Source organism: Sciurus vulgaris (genome assembly GCF_902686455.1).
Source record: "Sciurus vulgaris genome assembly, chromosome: 4".
In the NCBI taxonomy this organism is placed as follows: Eukaryota; Metazoa; Chordata; class Mammalia; order Rodentia; family Sciuridae; genus Sciurus; species Sciurus vulgaris.
The window spans coordinates 47,045,479-47,066,483 of record NC_136464.1 but is presented as its reverse complement, the minus strand read 5'-3'; the positions used below and the strand labels follow the sequence as shown (position 1 = coordinate 47,066,483).

General features: G+C 46.4%; 1 protein-coding gene across 3 annotated transcripts in view; it reads left to right on the top strand.

Moving 5' to 3' along the window:
* The window catches only part of TSPAN14 (tetraspanin 14), a 56,342-nt gene that overhangs the window by 31,390 nt on the left and 3,947 nt on the right, over positions 1-21,005 (top strand). For 2 of the 3 annotated variants that reach the window (XM_079136097.1, XM_079136098.1), the window contains 5 exons: positions 12,134-12,184; positions 13,791-13,937; positions 15,467-15,637; positions 17,846-17,971; positions 19,647-19,691. In XM_079136097.1, the coding sequence (XP_078992223.1) occupies positions 12,134-12,184; positions 13,791-13,937; positions 15,467-15,637; positions 17,846-17,971; positions 19,647-19,691 (540 nt within the window). The remainder of the gene's footprint in view (positions 1-12,133; positions 12,185-13,790; positions 13,938-15,466; positions 15,638-17,845; positions 17,972-19,646; positions 19,692-21,005) is intronic. The other variant, XM_079136099.1, reaches the window with a different exon arrangement.

Genomic DNA, 21,005 nt, shown 5'->3' with positions numbered 1-21,005 from the left:
CCTCGTGAAATTAAAAATGGACTCACCATGTGATCAACAATTTCAGTTCTGGGTATACACCCAAAAGAATTGAAAGCAGGATGTCGAAGAGAGATGTGTACACCCACGTTCATAGTAACGTTATTCACCTTAGCTAGATGTGGAAACAACCCAAGTGTCCTTTGATGATTGAGTGGGTAAATAAAATGTGGCACAACATGCCATAGTGTCTCATCCTTAAAAGGAAGACAGGACGCATAATGTAGGAGAACCTTGAGTACATTACGTTAAGTGAAATAAACCAGAGGCAAAAAAACAAATTGATTCCACTTATAAGGTAAATGTTGTATGATTCCACTTAGGTTACCTAGAGTAGTCAAAAATCATAGAGAAAGCGGAATATTGGTTGCCAGGAGGTGTGGGGGAGAGAATGGTAAGGGTCAGAGTCCATTTGTGCTGCTCTAACAAAAATACCACAGGCTGGGTACTTATCGAAAATAGAAGTCTATTTGGCTCATGGTTCTAGAAGCTGAGAAATCCACGACCAGGGACTGCATCTGTTGAGGTCCATCTTGCTGCCTCATAACAGGCATGACTGGCTGAACATGCTTTTGTAACAAACCCACTCTGGTGATCATGACTTAACCTAATCACTCCTGTAGGTCCTGCCTCTCAACACTGCTCCATTGGGGATTACGCTTCCAGCACCTGAATTTTGGGGAACACATTCAAAGCTTAGGAAGTAGTTACTGTTTGGTGGGTATAGTCTTTCAGTTTTTTTGAAAAGAGTTCTGTGGGTGGATGGTGGTGATGGTGCACCAGACTGGAATCTACTTAATACCACTGAACTCTACACTCATATTGTACATTTTACCACAATTTAAAAATTAAAAAAATCTTACTTTGGCTTGCAGAGGGAGGGAAGCTGGGAGAGGTGTATGCTGGAGGAGCCTTGTATGGCCCTCTGTCTTTGTTCATTCATACCCCGCCTGGTTCCACAAAGAATTTGAGCTTTTCTTGTTTTGCTGAGGAATTCTCTAGAGGGATGTTTTAGATGAAGTTTGCAACTCCAGGATTGCTTTCCCCAACTAGCATTGACTTTAGTCTGAAAAGTTCAGATAAAGCCCTTGCCTGGATTCATTTTAGAGTGGGCTAAAAGTGAAGAACTCTGATCCCTTCTTAATACAGATAATAGGCCTGTGTTGCCCACAAAGGTGAGTCTGCTGCTTGTTTTTAGTTTAAACATTTTCTCAAGTGATGTTCTGACAGTGGTGTTCTTAGTGATGGGCAAGTCTGGGCTGTTATTTTCCTACTTGTAAAATTCATGGCTTAGCCTCAGCCTAATGGACTTGTGGAGTGAGATGGGAGATTCTGGATCAGCTTGGCTTGAGACACCTCCTTCAGAGTAATGGGTGCCTGGATGCCTCCTGTGAGTAGGATGAGCACATAATTTATTGTCCAAATCCAGAAGCTTTTTGTTTGTTTGGTTGTTTATTCAGGGCACTTTACCACTGAATACATCCCTAACCCTTTTTATTTTTTATTTTGAGACAGGATTTCACTAAGTTGATTAGGGCCTCAGTAAGTTGCTGAGGCTGGCCTGGAACTTAGGAACTTGAAATCCTCCTGCCTCAGACTTGTAAGTCACTGAGATTACAGGTGTGCGCCATCATGCCCAGCAAATCAGGAAACTTTTGAGAGTGAGAAGTCATTGAGAGTTTTGCCAGAACCCCAGTGTACACCAGTCTTGTTGTCCCATGCAAACTGGAACCTGTGGTTACCTTACCCAGAGATAATGCCAGCATGGATGGGTCAGCTCTTCCTCTGCTTCTTGGGCATCTTGGGGTACCTGGGATTGAGCTCAGGGGCACTTGACCACTGAGCCACATTCCCAACCCTATTTTGTATTTTATTTAGGGACGGTCTCACTGAGTTGCTTAGTGTCTAGCTTTTGCTGAGGCTGGCTTTGAACTTTTGATCCTCTTGTCTCAGCCTCCCCAGCTGCTAGGATTACAGGCATGCACCACTGCACCCAGCTCCTTTGGTGTCTTTGTGGGTAAAGTCCTAGAGTCTGCATCTGACCTTTGGGTATGCTCTTATAGAGGACACCCCACTTTCTAGACCTCCTAAGGTGGTCTGTTGTTCCTTGACTCCTCTGATGGAGAATTATTCTTTTTGAGCTGAACTCTGTCCATGTGATATCAGACCGAAGGCCTGATCCCCAGGTCTGAATTCATAGTTTCTTTGTTTCCATCTGGATAACTAATGCAGTGCAAAGGGAAAAGTATAGTGTTTTATTTATTTATTTATTATTGCATTATTATATGTATTAGTAGGACTTGTGATATATTCATATATGCACACAATTTGGTCAGTTTCATTTCTAGTACTTCTCCCTTCCTTCCACTCCTTCCTCCTACTGGTCCCCCAAGTTTAGTATTTTAAGAATGGTGTAGTATACATTTTTGCCTTCACTGCTGAGAAGATGTCGTACCAATTTCTCTGCAAGTATTATATGATAAACTTTTATTATTGCATTTAAGTTCAAGACATCATGGTATCTAAGGATTACTGCTTCCCCCCTGATGTGCCCCCTCTTGTCTGAGGCTCCCATAGTTTAAGGTCCTTGTGAGCAGTCTCTTCATGTTCTTGATGTCTGCATTTTCACAGCAGCATCACCTGGTCTAGAATGTTCCTTGTTGTTACATAGTTTTTATGACTATGTTTGTTTTAGAAATTCCCATATTGGACTTTTAGGTTGTTTTCAGTTTTTTTCTATCCCAGATAAGGATGTAGTGATTAATTTTTTGTAATACAGGTTCTTACCTTTGGAGAAGGGAGGGAAGTCATTTGCCAGGATAGATTCCCAGGAGTAGTGACATTAAGTGGGTCAGAAGGGGTATGCATTGATTTGACCTGCCTGACATACTTGTAGCATCAAAATTACTTTTCCAGAAAGCCTGTCCCAATTCACAGGAAATATACTGCCTTATTTTTTGGTGTCGGTAGACATGTGTGGGTTTTCATGCTGAGCCTTGCCAAGGCAGAGGGCAAGGACTGCTCAGAGTCACCAGAACTTGAGGCAGGCCCAAGGGTGCTGATCCCCACAGGGCCGTGGCCTCTGCCCTTCTCACACAGGCATGAGTGAGACAGAGTAGGGGTCACAGAGGAAGTGGTGTCCAGGTAGCACCGAGGTTCTTGCCTGGTCATATGGTTATTGAACACTCACAGGGTACTTTCAAGGCAAAGTAACCTGGTGTGTGTGTATGTACAGTTTGATGACAGTTCAGTGGGCCACACAACCACCATCACCAAAATGAAGATGTGAAACATATCTCTCACTCCAGAAGCTTCCTTTGTGCCTTCTGCAGCCCCTTCCTCTGCATCTCTTCCCCAGGTGACCATCAATCTGCTTCCCCTTGTTGTAAATTAGACTTGACTCTTATGTCTTTGACTTCTTAAAAGATAGTAGAAGGAATGGGACATTATTACCCTATGTGCACATATAATTACATGACCAGTGTAACTTTACATCATGTACAACCAGAAGAATGAGAAGTTACACTCCATTTGTGGATGATGTATCAAAATGCATTTTACTGTCATGTATAACTAATTAGAACAAATTTTTAAAAATGCTAAAAAAAGAAGTTAGTATGCTCTTTCTTGTTTTTACGTTTTTAATTCCATTATTTAAAAAAATCTTTTACAATTTTTTTTTACTTTTATTTTTCAAAAACTGTGAAATATACATAACAAAAAATTTATCCTTGTAACCACTTTTAAGTTCATTGGCATTAAGTACATTCACATTCTTATCCATCCATGACCACTGTCTATTTCCAGTTCGTCAACTGCTGTTCTTTTATTATTTCTCAACTGTATTTACTTGGGAACTATTTAGCTTTTTTCTAGCTTTTGAAAGTAGATTAAATCACTGATTTGAATTTCTCTTGACTTAGACTAAAGTATAGGAATTTGAAGCTATATATTTTGTGCATGCCACACATTTTGATATGTTTTCACTTCATTTGATTAAAATATTTTGTATATGCATATTGCACATGTATTTTATCTTTTCCCACCCTAAGGCTTGTTTCAAAAGTTTCTTTTAGCCAGGTGAGGTGGTGCACTCTTGTAACCCCAGGTACTTGGGAGGGGAGGTTGAGGCAGGAGTATTGCAAATTCGAGTACAGCCTGGGCAAATTAGTGAGACCGGTTTCAAAAATAAAAAGTGCTGGGGATGTAGTTCAGTGGTAGGATGACCAGCATTCAATCCCCAGTATTGCAGTGTGGGGGGCAGTTTCTCTTTTTCACTGGATTGTATTGTGCAATGTGGATTTCTTCGTATTTAATCTGAGGTTCATTGGACCTTTGGGATTTGTGAGTATGTAATTTTTATCAAATCTGGGAATATACTGATTATTATTTTTTCAAATATGCTCCCTCCCTGCCTGTTTTTATGACTCTTATTGCCTGCAGGCAGCAGGAGGCTGGGTTTAGTTTTTATTGTTTTCCCTTCTTTCCTTTAGTCTGTACAGTTACTGTTGCTTTGTCTTTAAATCCATTGATCTCTTCTTTTCCAAAGTTTAATTGGTTGTTAAATGCATCCAGTGAATTCTTCACTTCTTATGTTGTATTTTCTATTTCTAGTACTCATTCCATTTGTGCTTTTAAATATGTGTCTCTCTTTATCATGTTTATATTTTTATTTAAATTCATGAACATATGTACAGTATTTATTTTAAAATCTCTGTCTTGCAAATTCCATATTCTTCATCATTCCTATCTCATATTTACTGATTTTTCCTTGTTGTGTGTAGATCACATTTTTTTTTCTATCTAGTACCTTTTCATTACATGCTAAGTATAGTTTTCCATCCAAATATTCTTCCATTAACCAAGTCTCTTATGCCTGACATCTTTTGTATGTGTAAGATTCATTTCAGGTGTTAATATGTAGTTATGTAATATTTAATTATAGAAATATGTCATTTGGGTTATTTATAGTTTTAAGCTATCCGTTAATGTAATATAAAATCTGGAGACCTGTGTTGAAGACCAGTGTATGGGGGTATCCCAGGGTTTGTGAGGCTGAGTTAAAGGAAATCCTGTCTTTCATCTCTAGGTCCAGATGGCTTTAATGTGATAGTTTAGTGCTGGCCTTGGCACACCATGGCTTGCAGGTCAAACCTGGTCTTCCGCCTATTTTGCACATATTGTTTTATTGGAACACAGCCATGTTGGTTCATTTATTTGTCTTTGACTGTTTTCCCACTGTAACAGCAGAGTTGAGTGCTTGCAACAGAGATCATCCAGCACACAGAACTGCAAGCATTTACTTTTTGGCCCTGGTTTGGAGTCTTGGAGTTCTACCCACTGTTAATCACTATGAACTATGACAGTGATGGTAGCAACTGAGGTGGAGGTTCCTTCCACCCACTTGACTGTAGCTTCCCTTGGATGACTATCCCCTCACCTTCCTTCCTTGCCAGATTCCTGGGTGGGGCTTGTTGCGTCCAGCTCTGTGTTATCAGAGGACACAGAGACAGCTGGGGAAACTGCCCTTGGAGACCTCTGCCCAGTCCTTGCCCTTCCTCTTTGGGCCCCTCACATGGGTTCACTGCTGTGCTGGAAAGGGCATGTGTTTCTTGTTGTCAAACCCACCCTTCCGGCAAGAGGAAATGCTGGTATAAGATAGCTTTGGGGCCCAGGCAGTGTACCTCCTTCCTGGGCACTGTTTCCCCCTATAATGAGGAAGCTGAGCTCTACTCTCCATTCTGGCTCTCAGATTTTCCAAACTCCCTCTGAGAAGTGGCTTAGTTCAGACTCATCTAATAGGAGTCTACTTTGAAAGAGAGGTTCCCTGCTCTGTTGAGAGCTCAGAGTGGCCCCAGTCTTGAGGAACACAGCCTTCTAACCTTGATGAATATCCCATGAATCCTCCCTCAGCCCACTGGGCTTTGAATGTTGAGTTTAGGTTTGGGGTCTGTGCCCTCTGGCAACCTTTCTGACCTCTAATTCAATTGATTCATTGGCATTTCAGGAAGCAACAAGGATTTCTGGTGTTCACTAGGCCTGAACTCAGGGTTTTCTATTCTGGATAGTACCAGGACCATGGACTTTGCACCTGAAAGGATTGAGGAGAGCAAGTCTCAATGGAGATGCATAGGCCTTTTGCTCATTTTTCAGATGGGCAAACTGAGCCCCAAAAGAGGGATGGCTTCCTCAAAGCCACGGGTGAGTTGGGAACAGAACTGAGGCTCAATTCTAGCTTTTTCCACTCACTTTTTTCCCTGTTTTCTTCCATCATCTTTTCTTGCCTCACATGTAAGCCTCCAGAAAGACCCATTCCCAGAGTTCTGCATTCCTGTTGTCTCTAGAACCCCAGTGAAGCTTCTGGAAAGGAATACCTCAACTTAGGATAGGGACTTGTGCAGGAGCAACTGGGGTGGGACTCAGTATCTTCAGTGCAGTAGGTGCTTGTGGTATTGCTCTGAAGGTCTCTCTGTACTTCTGTTGTGCCTGTACCTTGGGAGACAAGGCTCCTTTAGCTGAGCTCTGCCCCAGGGTAAGCATGTCACAGGAGGTTTCCTCCTAGCCTACAACCTTCCTATGACCTAGGAAGGGTCATCCCTGTTGTGTAGAGGAAATCAAGCCCAAAGAGGGTCCTAGAAGTGCATGAGGTCCTGTTGCTAGGATGTTACCAGACTTGGGGCACACCAGCCTATGCCATTAGTTCAGCATTGCTCTGAATCACCCCATCGTTTGCTATCTCACTCTTGTGCTTCCTTCCAGTTATCTCTGAGACGCCCATAGGAGGCCCAGGGGAAGGAAGGGACTCTGTGAATGTCAGCCTGAGTCAGCAAGGGGATTGTGTAAAAACCAGAGGCCAGTAGAACAGAGCTGAAAATGTTGCCCTGTTGCTGGTGGTTCTCCTTGAACCTGCTGAGGAAAGACCTCTGGGGCCTGCAGGAGTTGCCTAAGTGCTTTCACACATGCTTAAAGGAAATCTTGCAAGGGCCAAGGCCATTAAATCCTGGGTAAGAGGCTGCTTTTGACCTACTTGGAGTTGAAATTCTCTCTTTCAGGCCAGCAGAGCCTGACCAGCTGTTTATACTTTTGCTGGGACTTGATCCTGCTTGGTAAAGTGCCACAGGCTTGCTCAGGTGGTGAGGGAATTTCTTGAAGCTTCCAGGACAAGAAAGGACAGGACCAGCTCAGAACACTGCAAGCAGACCTCTTACTTCTATCATATGGGCCTTTGACTGAGGAGGAAAGGTCAATTTTGAATGTTCTGATGATCCCTAAAGAAGCCCTTCTCCCTTGCCATCTGTTCTGATTGGAACACAGACTCCTTTAATAGGGGCCTCTGCATCAAACAGCTATGTTTTGTTGACTTTGAAGTTGCACAGCTCAGATGCCCTTCCATGGCGTTCTTAAACCACTGGGCTCACATGTGACTGCCCTGTGAGTCTGAAGTCACATGTTGTCAGGGTCAGAGACACTTAGATTTGGTTCTTAAGGAGTACCAGCTAGCTCTGTGACCTTGGACAATTGACCAAGTTGCTCTGTTTTGGAGCCTTTCCTCTGAAAAATGAGGGTAATAGGAGCAGTGTTTGGGGTATTTAAAAGGTCTCTTTTGGCATTTAAGTGTTTAACATAGTGTAAAGCAAAGGGTGGGGCTGCAGGCCTGGTGACCACAGCAGTATGCATGTCCAGTGATCCAAGCAGACTGAAGGTTGGACTGACTTTGAGCTTGGTTGGAGCTGGGATCCCTACTTGAAGGAATTCAGTTAGGTCACATAAAAGGAACAAAGGCTGCTCTGAGACTGGAGGGCACCCAGCAGAGCCATTGCTTCCAGATGGTAGGCAGCTAGGGATCATGTCCCAGCCCAGTCCCACACACCATCTGCTCCAGAGTTCAGGGAAGGGCTCCACTGGGACGAAGCGGGTTCCTTGGCTAGTTAATGGGGCTGTTCTCTGAGTGTGCAGGCGGGCTACTTCCCTGTCTGGGCCACCTTCACTCGGTCTTCTTGTTCCTAAAATGATCATTGGTCTACAAAGTTCCAGCTTTGTGCCAGTATTCATTGAACCCATGATCTGACATGTGACTTCTAAGTTCCTATCTTTCTTGTGTAAGTTAACTTTAGTTCTTCCTTTAAAACAAAATGGAAAAAAAAAAAAAAATGAGCCCTTAGTCTTAGAGCCTAGTCATTGTGAGGGGAAGGAGAACTGCACTACAGTTATGGGGAGTGGGCTTCTCTGCAGACCAAGGGCTTTCCTAGGGGGTCTCGGGAAACAGGGATGACTGGAACAGCCATGAACAGGAACATGCCCGCCCCTGCACAGCCCTTGGTGCTCCTGAGGCAGGCAGTGAACGCTGTCTTCTGTTATGGAGAGTTGAGAATCTTTCTGGAGGACTTGTCCTTTGTATTCTTTAGCCGTGTAATCTTCCTTCCATCTGTTTAGTCACCTGGAGGAAGAATTAAAACAGCACCTCAGCATGGAGTCAGTGAGACGCATACATGTAAGTGGAGCTGAGGCTAGTCTTACTGTGGGGAAAGATAGATGCAGAAGATGGGGTGAGGGATGAGCTGTGAGACACAGAGGTCAGGAGAGGGGAAGTCTGTATGACCATTGGTCGAGTATTTCAAGGCTGACTTCATTCACCTGTCCACATGTCACCAGGAGCTGGGTGGACTGTCGAGGAAAGCAGGGTTGGGAACACTGATAGGGGATAGTGCTAGTCAGCCTTGGCTCTGTTCTGCCTGATCCTTGGCTGTGCAGGGCTTTACCATAGACCTGGGCCAGGCTGGATTCTTTCTTGGCTCCCTGGAGTGGGTTTCCAGTAGTGTGCCTGGGAGGAGAGCTAGAAGCACCACAGGCTGGGACTGCCTGGCCTTGCAGCCCTGGTGAGGTTCTCACAAGGGCCTGTTCTTCACCTGCATGCCAGATCCTTCTCTGTATTGCTGGGATATACCCCTGGATAATACAGTTAGCCCCTGTGATCTAGGATCAGTGCCATGAAGTTAATCAGGCAAAAGGAGATCCCAAGTGATGGACAGGGAGTAATGGTAAAGGTGGCATCTCTGAGAAGGTGAAATTTGAGGAGACCTGCCTGAAAGAAATGAGGAAGCCAGGAATGGATATGGACAAAGAGCATTCTAGGCAGAGGGAACAGTTTCAAGGCTCTGAGCAGAGATGAATTTGGTGAGTTCAAGAAACAGGCAACTGCCAGGATGCGGGGAGCAGGGTTGTAGTGGGGGCGATGGGCAGGAATGTGTTGCTGAGATGTGGGCTGAAGCCTGGGGTAGAGCCTTGTAGGCCATTTCAGAGTTTATTTCTAGGTCTGAAGGGAAGTCACCTGATCTAACCATGTCCTTTGGTATCTGCCCGTTCTGCATCTGTAGACTCAGCCAATCTTGGATAGAAGCTATTTTTAAAAAATCCATGCTGTATTGAACATGTAAACATTTTTTGGTAATTATTTCCTATAACACCCATTTACACAGGATTTACATTGTACTAGATATTATAAGTAATCAGATGATTTGAAGTATATGGAGGATGTGCATAGGTTATATGCAAATACTGCACCATTTTATATGGGAGGCTTGAGCACGAGGATTTTGGTATCCACAGGGGTTCCTGCAACCAGTCCCTCTCAATTACTGAAGGGCAGTTGTATTTCCAAAGGATCACTCTAGTTGCTTGGAGGCCTGTGAGGAGGCCCCTGCAGAATCCAGACCTGAGCAGGTAGATAACAGATAGGTGGGAGCTGAGGAGAACTGGTTGAATGCCCTATGTGTTTTGAAGGCAGAACCAGCAGAGGGTTAACAGTGAGTTGAATACAAGGCAGGGGAGACAGAAGCATCAAGTGTGAAGTCAGGGTTTTCTCTTAAATGGGTGGACAGAGAGAGTGGTACCTTCTAAAGAGAAAGTAAGGAGTTGGGGAGGAGCAGAGCAGGGATGGGGAGACCCAGGAAACACTGAGGACATTTTCTGATTAGAATCTCATTAGATCACTCAGGTGCACAAGTCAAGGAGACATTGGGGTGTGTGAGTTGGCAGTGTATGGACAGCATTTAGTGCCATGAGAATCATAAGATCACATAGCAGGCTCAGGGCAGAGTGAAGGACTTAGGACTCACCTGTGAGCTTCTCTAACACTTGGTGGAATCTGAAAGAGGAGCCATTGAGGGAGACAACCCTTTGCCTTGATGTCCCTGAAGCTGGGTATGCAGTGAAGTAGTTGAAGGAGTAATGACTGACTGCAACCTCACCTCCCATAAGGTCAGATAATATGGCATAAAAGAGTACCTCCAGCTTAGGCAAGAGGGAGAAGAGTATTGGGAACCTTGAGGAGTGGTGGGGTAGAGCAGTCACCTGTGGGTTTGCTTCCCATAATTGCGAAACCCCTGAGAAGTAAAAGAAGTAGTCATGTACCTCATCAAGAAAAACAAAAACCTCATCAATTAAGAAAATCATTGTGGTGTGGGGTGGGGTGGCATGGTAGAAAGGACCAATCCACTGGAGCCTAAGCACCAGCAGCCTGCTGGCCTTTTGGTGAAATGCAGTACCCAAGATGTACTCCATGAATTTTGAACCAGTGAGTGAGGAACAAATGAATGAATGAACTGAGCATGGGATGGGGCCCTTCTCCTCACTACCTGACATTTTGGTCTTGGCCTCTTTGGGCCCCACTATTCTGCTTTGTTAAATGCAGGGATTAGGTTTCTGGCAGGGCTTGTTCAGTTGGGGTTCGCAGACCAACCACTAGAAACTGCGAACCAGCCCTCCAATATTCTGTGCAGAGCAGAATATTGGGCGTGTGTGCATTTTCTGAAAATGATCTGTGATCTGGAAGAGGCTGAGACCTCCCAGAGCTTTCATTAAAGGGCCTGCCTTCCCATTCCAACCACCTGGGTCTAGTATTGAATAAAATGGGCAGAAATAGCTTAAAGCTTGAGGAGAATATACTTTGGAAAGGTGAGAGTCATAGAGAAACCAAGCCCTGTTATTTATTGTGAGACACTGATAAATGGCAGTGAAATGCCAGCATGGTATAAAGCAGTTAAAAGAAAAACAGGAGGCAGCTTCATTTGCACAGAACATGATGTGTTTTCCTTTTATATGGCAAATTCTCCCTGGTTTGGGAACCTGTGTGGTGCATTTGGGAACCTGTGTGGTGCATTTGGGTGGGCTCCTTTCTTATGGCCCAGGGGCAGCTTAGCCCTAGTGGGTTCCTGCAGGTGGGAAACTAGGGGTGCTTTTTTTCTGAGTGAGATCATTGTTTAGTGCAAGCTTAATTTAATTCATTATCTAGTAACCCAGCATCTTCTGAGCACATGTGTACTGCATGCTGTATGTAGCTACCCTGGGGAGGGGGCTCAATCCTGGGCAGCAGCTGGCCTGGGTAGCTGCTTGTGGCTGGAGTCTGAATCTAGTGCTGGAGATCTAAAGTGGGAAGCACATTGGGTACTGGGCTTTGCTCCCCATGCCCTTGCCTGTGCTGGAGGCCTCTAATGCTCCTGGGGCACGATGTCTTCTTACACACTGAGAATGCCCTGAAATGAATTTGGGTAGGGGTAGGTGTAGGTGCAGCAGAGTACAGAAGGAACAGGGTAGAGCCTGACTGCACTCTTTCTAGGACCTAGCCTGCTCTGAGGCTCTTCTCGGGGTTATGGAGCCATCTGGTGTTTAAGGAGTTTGTCATACATTCAGGAAAAGTACACACTGCTTATCTGCAGAACCTTCATGTCCTTTTCTGGGGGTAGAAGTCCCTGTCATCTTCAAGGTTGAGGAATTTTTTTTTTTTTTTTGGTGGGTGATTGAACCCAGGGGCACTTTACCACTGAGCTACATTCCCAGCACTTTTTATTTTTTATTTTGAGACAGGGTATCATTAAGTTGGCTAGGGCCTTGCTAAGTTGCTGAAGCTGGCCTTGAACTTGGGATCCTTCTGCTTCTGCTTCAGCCTCCCAAGTTACTGGAATATAAGTGTGTGTCACCATACCCGCAGGGCCAAGGATCTTGGTTGGTAGCCAGGAGCATCTCTGATTAGCTTGTGGACTTTACTCTCAGAGGCATGTTCATGGTGCTGGTTTCTGACCTAACTGTTCTTCTCTTTCTCCCACCTGTTTCTGCTCAGTTGGCTGGAGTTGTCTTCCTTGGAGTTGGACTCTGGGCATGGAGTGAAAAGGTAGGTAGAACTATATAAGGACCCTGAGTGTCAGGCAGCCAAAACCATATTCATTCTGCTTGAATTATCCCCTCCTCCAGTCTGTTCCTTGACAAGGAGCATTTTCCGTACAATGTAAAGATTTTCAATTGTCAACCCTCAGAACCCACCTGAGGCTGACTCTGCCCTGGGTGGTGCAGGCAGGCTGCTGGTGGCCAGTGCTGGAACAGGTAGGTTTTTGGTATTTTTGAGTTCTGTGAATGTGGAGAGACTTCTATTTGCAGAAGCCCCAAGTGGCTCTGGGCTTGCCTGCAGCTGTGCCCAGAGTAGGCCTAGGGCTGCCTGCCTGACCCTGTATACCTTTGGAGCCAGTGAGCAGGTCCCTGAACACAGTTGTTTATTCCGGGAGCACTTGTCCTTACCCGCAGAAAGAAGCCCTGAGGGCAGGAGCAGGGCTTGGTTATGTGCCCCCAGACACCCTGTGCGGTGGGAGCAAGTCTTTAGGCATGTTTGACCTCGCCAAGCCTGTGAGAGAGGTGAGAAAGAGAGACCATGATGTAACCGTGTGGAGGGACGAGGAACAGATGGAGCTGTGGTGCTGTCATTGCCCATGGCAGTTTGGTGCTGGGTAGGTGGTGAGGGCAGAAATCCCTGCAGGGCACCCAGTGGGGCAGAAAGAAAAGCAAGGTGGAGGAGGGAAACTTAAGAGTCCTCTGTTCCTTCAGTGGAAACTGCCTATGTTTCCAGAAGAAGACCGGAGCATTTAGGTTATGGGATTTCCTGCCATAGTCTTGGGAACTAAATGAGTCCCACCTTGGGTTTGGACACCTTCAGGGCGGCCTGTGGACCCTAAAGGGCAAGAACTACAGTGCAGTGTCTCTTTGCTCCAGTAACCTGGAAGCCAGTGCAACCCATGACTTGCAGTGCCACTGTGTGGCCACCTCTGGGACTGCAGCAACTTGCCGGGTTGGCTGGCCACGCAGCCCTCTGCACTGGGCTGAGCACCTGGTCTGACTGCCCTCTTCTTTCTCCTTTGAATCTCACAGAACTGCTCTGTCATTGTGATTGCACTAGCCACATATGACTATTATTTATGTTTAATTAAAATTAAACACAAATGAAAATTCTTTGGTGTCCCTAGCCACATTCCAAGTGCCCAGAAACACACGTTGTTACCAGTTTGTACAGTGCAGGTACAAAACACCTCCAGTATCACAGGCAGTTCTGTAGGCAGCACTGTAGCACATCTTCCCTTGCTGGGCGCACTTTCCACAGAATGTTCACGTTGAGGCTGTTTTTGTACTGTTGACCACAGGGTTCTGCTTTACCCTGGGCCTGTCAGAGATACCCAGTAGGCCACAGAGGAAGCCTTGGGTCTGCCTCCCAGGAACTCACAGCCTCAGCGATGACCAGGAGGTTGTGATCCTCATGTGAGGGTCTCGGGACTGAGGTGGGTAAGAATCTGCTTGGCTGATGGGCCTCCAATGGACAGACAAGGCCACCCTCTGCCCTGGATTTTAATGCCACTGAGCCTTGAGAGGCATGTCTCTGGAACAGCCCAGCCCCCTAGAGTCCCCTTGAGTCCCCTTCAAGGCTGATGCTGCCCTGCTTTCTCTGCCTTTTTCAGGGTGTACTGTCTGACCTCACCAAAGTGACTCGGCTACATGGAATCGATCCCGTGGTGCTGGTCCTGATGGTGGGCGTGGTGATGTTCACACTGGGGTTCGCTGGCTGTGTGGGGGCCCTGCGGGAGAACATCTGCCTGCTCAAGTTTGTGAGTGGCCCCAGAGATGGGGGTGGGATGTGACAGAGGTTGGGGTGATGGGGGTAGGGGTATGGGCTCAGCTGAGCAGGTCTGTATGTTACCTAGTGTGAGCCACTTTGCCCTGCTACCTCACTGAGTGGTAAGATTTTAGGGAAAAAAATCCAGATGAGCTGGCTCCTTACCCCAGGAGAAGTGGGGCTTCTCTGGTTTTCAGCCCCTGTTGGGAGCAGTCAGCTACTTATAGGCAGCTCAGCTCCTCTCCCTCTTTTTGCCTTTTATCTCCTCTCAGAAGTTCTAGAGGAATTGTTTGTTTGCTACTCACCTTTGCCCTTCCTGGCTAAGATCAAAAGATGTTGTCAGTAACATTAAGAAATCATTTCCCTCCTCTGGGGTGTGTGAATCTGTTGGATGTACAATGCAGAATCTTTAATTTCCTGGTAGAACTGTGAGTTACTAAGAGTTTAGTTTTATATTTAGATACAAATTCATTTTTAAATGCATTCAGTTAAAACTAAATAGCACCTGGTAGGGAAAACACATTATGGTTTTTTTACAATATCTTATTTGTTGAGTTTATTAGGTCAAGCTTTCTCTTTCCTGGGCTTAATTTAAAAAGCAAAGCACATATTTTTTTCTATTTTTTTCCTTTTAAAAATACTATGTTCAGCATCTTGCTTCCATGGGAACAGGTAGTACATTCAGAGGGCCTGTGTGAATGCATGTTTGTATGCCTACATGCTGGTACTTCTCCATCTTACTTTGAAAGTCTCCTCCAAATTTGCCAGTGGTGGAGAAGCTGCTTAGTGGCCTTTGTGCCTGTGAGAACACAGACTTCGCAGACTGAAAGTCTCTGGTGACAAAGGTGGTGTGGACCTATGGCCGCAGGGGGCCCCTGTAGAATGCCACCACCATTTGTGGCCTGTTGCAGCTGTAGCTCAGGAGAGGTCTGTATGTGGCTATCATATGCTCACATACAGAGTGGGTACTAATAACGTCGGCACCTCCAGGGTGGTACAGGACTCTGCCAGGGAACTCAAATGTCCTGTGTGAGTTACATGACTGCAGACAAGCTATGTACCTGAGAGAGCCTGTTTCCTCATCCCTAAGGTTGGGGTGATAGATCAGATTTCTAGAAACTTGGATGATTGCGTATGTGTGGAGAGCGGTCAGGTAATGTCTGGGCCCAGACAGCCTGTGGGTAGGACAGCCATTCACTTCCTGTTATGGTTTCCTTCATGTCGAGGGAGGAGGGCTGCTTCAAAGCAGTGACTAGTACATTGACTTAGAACTTTCTCTTCCTTTTTCACTCATTCACTGATAGCAGTGGTGCAATGGGTGACATGGGTACTGATGAACATCCCCCTTTACAAGATGAGGTGAAGTCCCCCTGCTATTAATGTAGGATTCCCAGGCCCACCTGGGGTCTCTTGTGACAGCCCATGTTCTGCAGTAGGTGGTGGTTCTGGGCCAGATGGGTGCATGGGGCCAGGCCAGCCTGGTAGTGTGGTAACTCCTGCCCTGCCATTGGCCCCCTGCAGTTCTGTGGTGCCATCGTGCTCATCTTCTTCCTGGAGCTGGCTGTGGCTGTGCTGGCCTTCCTGTTCCAGGACTGGGTAAGGGACCGGTTCCGGGAGTTCTTCGAGAGCAACATCAGATCCTACCGGGACGACATCGACCTGCAGAACCTCATCGACTCCCTTCAGAAAGCCGTAAGCACTGCCTCCTGACAGGCTCTGTTGGAGAACCCGTGCTTCCCGCCTTTAGTCAAGTCTGTGCGGCTGGGCAGTCAAGGCTTGGGGGAACACGAGCCTCCCTCCTTGCTGGGTTTCTGCCTGCAGTGTGGCAGGCAGTAGGGAGGTTGTGGAGTGTGTGCTCTGCCTCTGGTCAGTTCATCTCTGCCTGCTTATGTGGCCAGTCTGCCAGGCTCTCTCTTCCTGTGTCTCCCCACCCCCCATTTGGATTGGTCAGGCAGTCCAGCTGCACCATGGCCACCTACTTCCAGGATCTCAGCCCTTGCTACCCTCCCATTTCGTGGCCCAGATCTCCCCAGTCTTGCCCAATAGCCACGCTGGCAGCCAGTTGTCCCTGGGAGCTTGGGCCTCATGAGTGTCAGGGGCAGGGGAGGCAGAGCTCCTACTCCCTGGGCTCGTGACTCACCACTCAAAGCTATTCCTGTCTCCTTCCTCTCTGGGACCTTTTCCCCTTCCTGTTTGAGAAGGGCAGAGTGGCCTGGAGGAAACTTCCTCAGATGGAAGGGAATGTGACCTCTCTGGTGTGTCCCCCCAGGGGTTTGTCTAAGCAGTCCCAGGCTGGGGCTATCAGTCCATCTGTCCCTGTCCCCCTGCACCTGGAGGATTGGTCCCCAGTTGCCCCAGTCCCCCTGGGAGAAACACCCTCTCTGGCCTTGTTAGCTCCTGTTTGCTCTGTACTCTGTCCGAAAACCCAGCTTCCTCAGGAACTTTTTATATGGAACACTTTAGTTCTGAGAAGAAAATAAACTAGAAAGCCCTAAAAATAGCTATGACCCACTCTTATTGTTAACTAAAACTTGTTTACCCTTATTTCATGTATCATGGGATCCAGCAAAACCCGTTTATATGACCAAAGAATCTACCTGTATTGTTGTCACTGACCTGTATGGTCTGTGAAAGCCACCAAATCCCTGCCATTTCTTGTTGTCCCTCACTGTTCTTTTGCTGTTCACTGCCACAGTCCTCTCTGTGTTCACATGATCTTGGGTTTTCTAGTCCCAGCATGCTGGATTCAGGTGCTTCCTGCCTGCATTGCCTAAAAGACATCATAGTTTTCTCCACTGCCTGCCTTCCCTTTTAAAAACAAAGTTTTCCAGAGGGATTCAGTAAGTTATGGAACTTTCTGGGGGTGAAATATTAGATAATTATTAAATTATTAAAGTACCTGGCACAGTGGATGTGTGGGGATGGGGAAGACAGTGTTTACCTTAAAAGCAGGAAAACAAGCAGAAATCCCCACTGCCATTTGTTGTGAATTATGCCATAACCATGTCGGCTGGGAGGGCAAGCGTGGAAACGGGATCTGCTCTTCTGTGAGAATGCTGTTCATGCCACAGTAGTGCTTTCAGCGTGTTGGATTTTACAATTGTTAGACTAATGAGAATTTTTCTTTGCAGCTATACCAGACAGTGGGGAGGGAGGGCAGAGGCCCTGGATCTGGGCAGAGTTTCATATGTTGCCTTTCACTCTAATTGTAACTCTTGTTTAGGGGAGTAGACATTAAGCAACTTTTTTTTTTTTTTTTTTTTTTTTTTTTTTTAGTTTTTTAGTTTTTTAGTTTTTGTGAAGCAGAGTAGAACTTTCTCAGGGAGAAAGACCATTCTCTCCAGAGTAGGAAAGGACTTTACCAGAGAGGGTCTCTAAGGAGAGGAGACCCAGCTCAGGGTGGAAGGCAGTGAAGGCCAGGAAAGCATCCAGCTAAGGTGGAACTGGAGCTGAGCCCACTGTGCCCTACGCTGAGGCCAGGTGGTGCCACTGAGTCAGCCTGTGCTGGACAGACATGTCAGGGATGCTCTCGTCTTGGTGGTGGTGGTGGTGGTGGTGACGGCAGTGGTAGCACTGGGGATTGAACCCAGGGGTGCTTTATCACTGGATTATGTCCCCATTCCTTTAATTTTTTTTTTTTTTAATTTTTGAGACTAAATTGTTAAGGCTGTCTTCAAACTTGCAATCCTCCTGCCTCAGCCTCCAGCCTGGGATTACAGGCATGTGCCACTGTGCCTCGCTGCTGTTTCCTTTTTAGAGGTGTTGCCCAGCATCTCTGTACATGTGGGAGATAGTGGGGTAGGCCTCAGTTCTCTGACTGGTGGAAGGGAGTATACTTATCCCGCCACATCAAGACTGACTCTGGGAGCCCCTGATGGTTCTTGGCTTTTGTGATTGTAGAACCAGTGCTGTGGTGCCTATGGCCCTGAAGACTGGGACCTTAACGTCTATTTCAACTGTAGTGGTGCCAGCTACAGTCGTGAGAAGTGTGGAGTGCCCTTCTCCTGCTGTGTGCCGGATCCTGCGGTGAGTTGGCCTGTGTCTGCACATTTAGTGTGTCCCTCCTACAGCCAGTAGTTCCCGAGAGTCTGCGCATGCTCTGGGCTGTTACTCTGCGGCACACCAGAGGAGCTGGGTGCACTCCCTCCACATCTGCCCCAAGGCCTTGCAGCTCCGCAGTTCCCTATTCATACATTCCAGATTGTTCTCTCATGGCCCACCCTGGCTCTGGTGTGCTGGGTAAAGCAGGAGAAAACAGTATTCACCCTCCCTTGAGAGACTTTCACTCAGGTTGCCTGGACAAGATGCTGTGATGGTCATGAGGCTTTAACTGGCCCATTGTGCCCTTTCTCAGGAGAAAACACAAAGTACTCAGGAGCTTATGTAGAAGCTATGGGAGGCACATCACTGGCTGAGGAACAGCATCTCTGTGGTGGAGAATTATTTTCTGTGGATTCTTCACTGTTTATTTATTCTCATTTCAAACCCAGGTCACTGGGTCCAGAAACTGGGCTCTCGGGATGACCTGTGAAGGAGCACTGAATTCTGTCTGAACTGAGCCTATGCAGAACTGACCGTCTGCAAACACTCAGTGCAGCAATGTAATGCCTGTTCTGGGTCATGGTGCTCTGAGCAGCAGGCCATACTTCTATTACATGGTCAGGTTCCCCAGCCCAGGAGAGGCTCAGATTTGCTGAGGTTGCAGAGCTGATATTTAAGGACTCCAAGGGTGACTGTGAAATATACTAATCTTGTAAGCATTGCATTTAGCAAGTGTAACTTTTACTTCTTAGCATAAAGATTGGCAAACTGTGACCCAGGACCCAAATCTGGTTTTTTGTTTTATATGATCTGGGAGCCAAGGATGCTTTTGACTATTATTAAATGGATGTTGTCATCTTTCCATCACTGTAGCAAAATACCTGAGATAAATAACTTACAAAGACAGAAGGTTTATGGGGTTGTGCTCAACTCAATGGCAGAACTACCTCATCTCCACCTTCCCCTGGCAAAAAAATGAAAAACGATTTATTTTGGCTCATGGTTTTAGAGATTCCAGCGCATGTTCAAGCAGACCCATTACTTTCAGCCTGTGGGGATGCTGAATGGCAATTGTGGGGAATGCATGGTGGAACAAACTGCTGACTTCATGGCCAAGAAGTAAAAGAGGAAAGGGCCAGGTCCCACAATCCCCTTCAAGGGCACATAGCCAGTGACCAAAGGGCCTCCCACCTGGCCCCACCTCCTAAAGTTTCTACCTCCCACTGTCTCCACCCTGAGGACCAAGCCTTTAACATAGGAAATTTTGGGGGGACATTGAACATCCAAGCTACAGCATGGTTGAAAATAAATCAAAAGAAAGGTAATATTTTGTGATATGTGGAAATTGCACAAACTTCAAATTCCAGTGTCCATCCAGAAATGCAGCCAGGCCTGTTTGTTTACCTGTTGTCAGTGCCTGTTCTCTTGCTACTAATGCAGAATTCTGTACTGTTCTGGAGACTGTATCTGAAATATTTACTCACTCGTCCGTAGCAGAAGCAGTTTGCCCATACCTGTCCTATCCTGGTTGGAGGATGTGGGCTGTGGTGGAATTTGTACAGGTGTTTGCTAGTGTTAGGTTATAACTTTTCTAGAACCTCCTACCACTAACTTATCAAGAGAAATACAAGTGACTGATTTTTTTCTGATTTTCTTACAGCAAAAGGTTGTGAACACACAGTGTGGATACGATGTCAGGATTCAGGTAAGAACCCCATCATGCAGAACTTTAAGACATCCATAGGGTGACAGTTCTTCAAGTTGTATTCCCTGTGGTTTAACTTGCTGCTTTAGCAAAAGTGCAAATTGGAGTGAGAAAAACAGGGAGATTCAGGTGAAAAGGTGTCATCTAAATGGAGACCAATCTGAGCAGGGTTCAGTGCCCCACACACCCCCTCATGAACTGGAGGCAGCATCCATGGGCACAGTGACAGGTGGAGATTTCAAGGTCTGTGACTGCAGGCACAAAACAGAACCCTTGCTGCGTTAAAAAAGTGGGATGGAAACAAAGGGTGTATTTTTAAGAGGCTCCTTGGAGCCCTACAAGGTGTCTATTATAAACGGGTTTGGGATGAAGCCGCAGGAGTGTGTGGCTTGGTGCAGATTCCTCAGAGAGACAGTGGCAACAGACAGGAGACTGGCCTGGGTCAGGGGCAGGGTTCATGATAACAGGGTTTTCTTCAAGCCAAGGGAGTCGGTTATTATATGTGAAGAGGAGCAAGACCACCCCAAAGTTATAGGCATAACCCTCCACCTCAATTCCAGTCCTTGCTTTGGTGGCTTTTGGTGATAGAAATGACCGCTGTCCTGAAAGGAAGGGGTCTCAGGGAATCTGCAGGGGCTCCTTCTGTTAGTTATGGGCACTAGGGATGTGTCCTGTGGCTTGGGAAACTTGGAATCCTTCTTTATTGACCTCTATTTCTCAGCAATGGACTGCATAGGCTGAATATTTATTTCTCCCCAAAATTCCTAGATTGAGACCTCATCCCCCGTGTGATGGATTTTGAAGATGGGGCAGGGCATTTGGGAGGGCATTAGGCTGTGAGGGCAGAGACCTGAGGAGTGGGATCAGTCCTTACAGAAGTGGTCCCAGAAGGCTTTTTCAACTCTTTTACTATGCAAGAAGACCACCATCCATGAGCCAGAAAGGAGCCCTCATCACACACTGAATCTGTCTGTGTCCTTAGCTTGTGGGTGTCATCTTCTCCCTGAGTCTCCTCACAGGGTTTGCCTCTACTTGTCTGTATCCTAATCTCCTGTTGTAAGGACACCAGTGATACTGGGTTAGGGCCCACTTTAGTGACCTCATTTAATTACATTACCTCTGAAAAGACTTTTCAAATACAGTCACACTCTGAAGTGATGGGGGTTAGGACCTCAAGTATGAATGGGGGTGGGGCACAGTTCAGACCCTAAGGCCACCAAAATGATTTACTTTCCATTATTATTCCCATTGAGAAGGTTGGTGGGGGAGGGGAACTGAGGCCGATTGCCATTTGTGAGGTGGATAAGGGTGGGG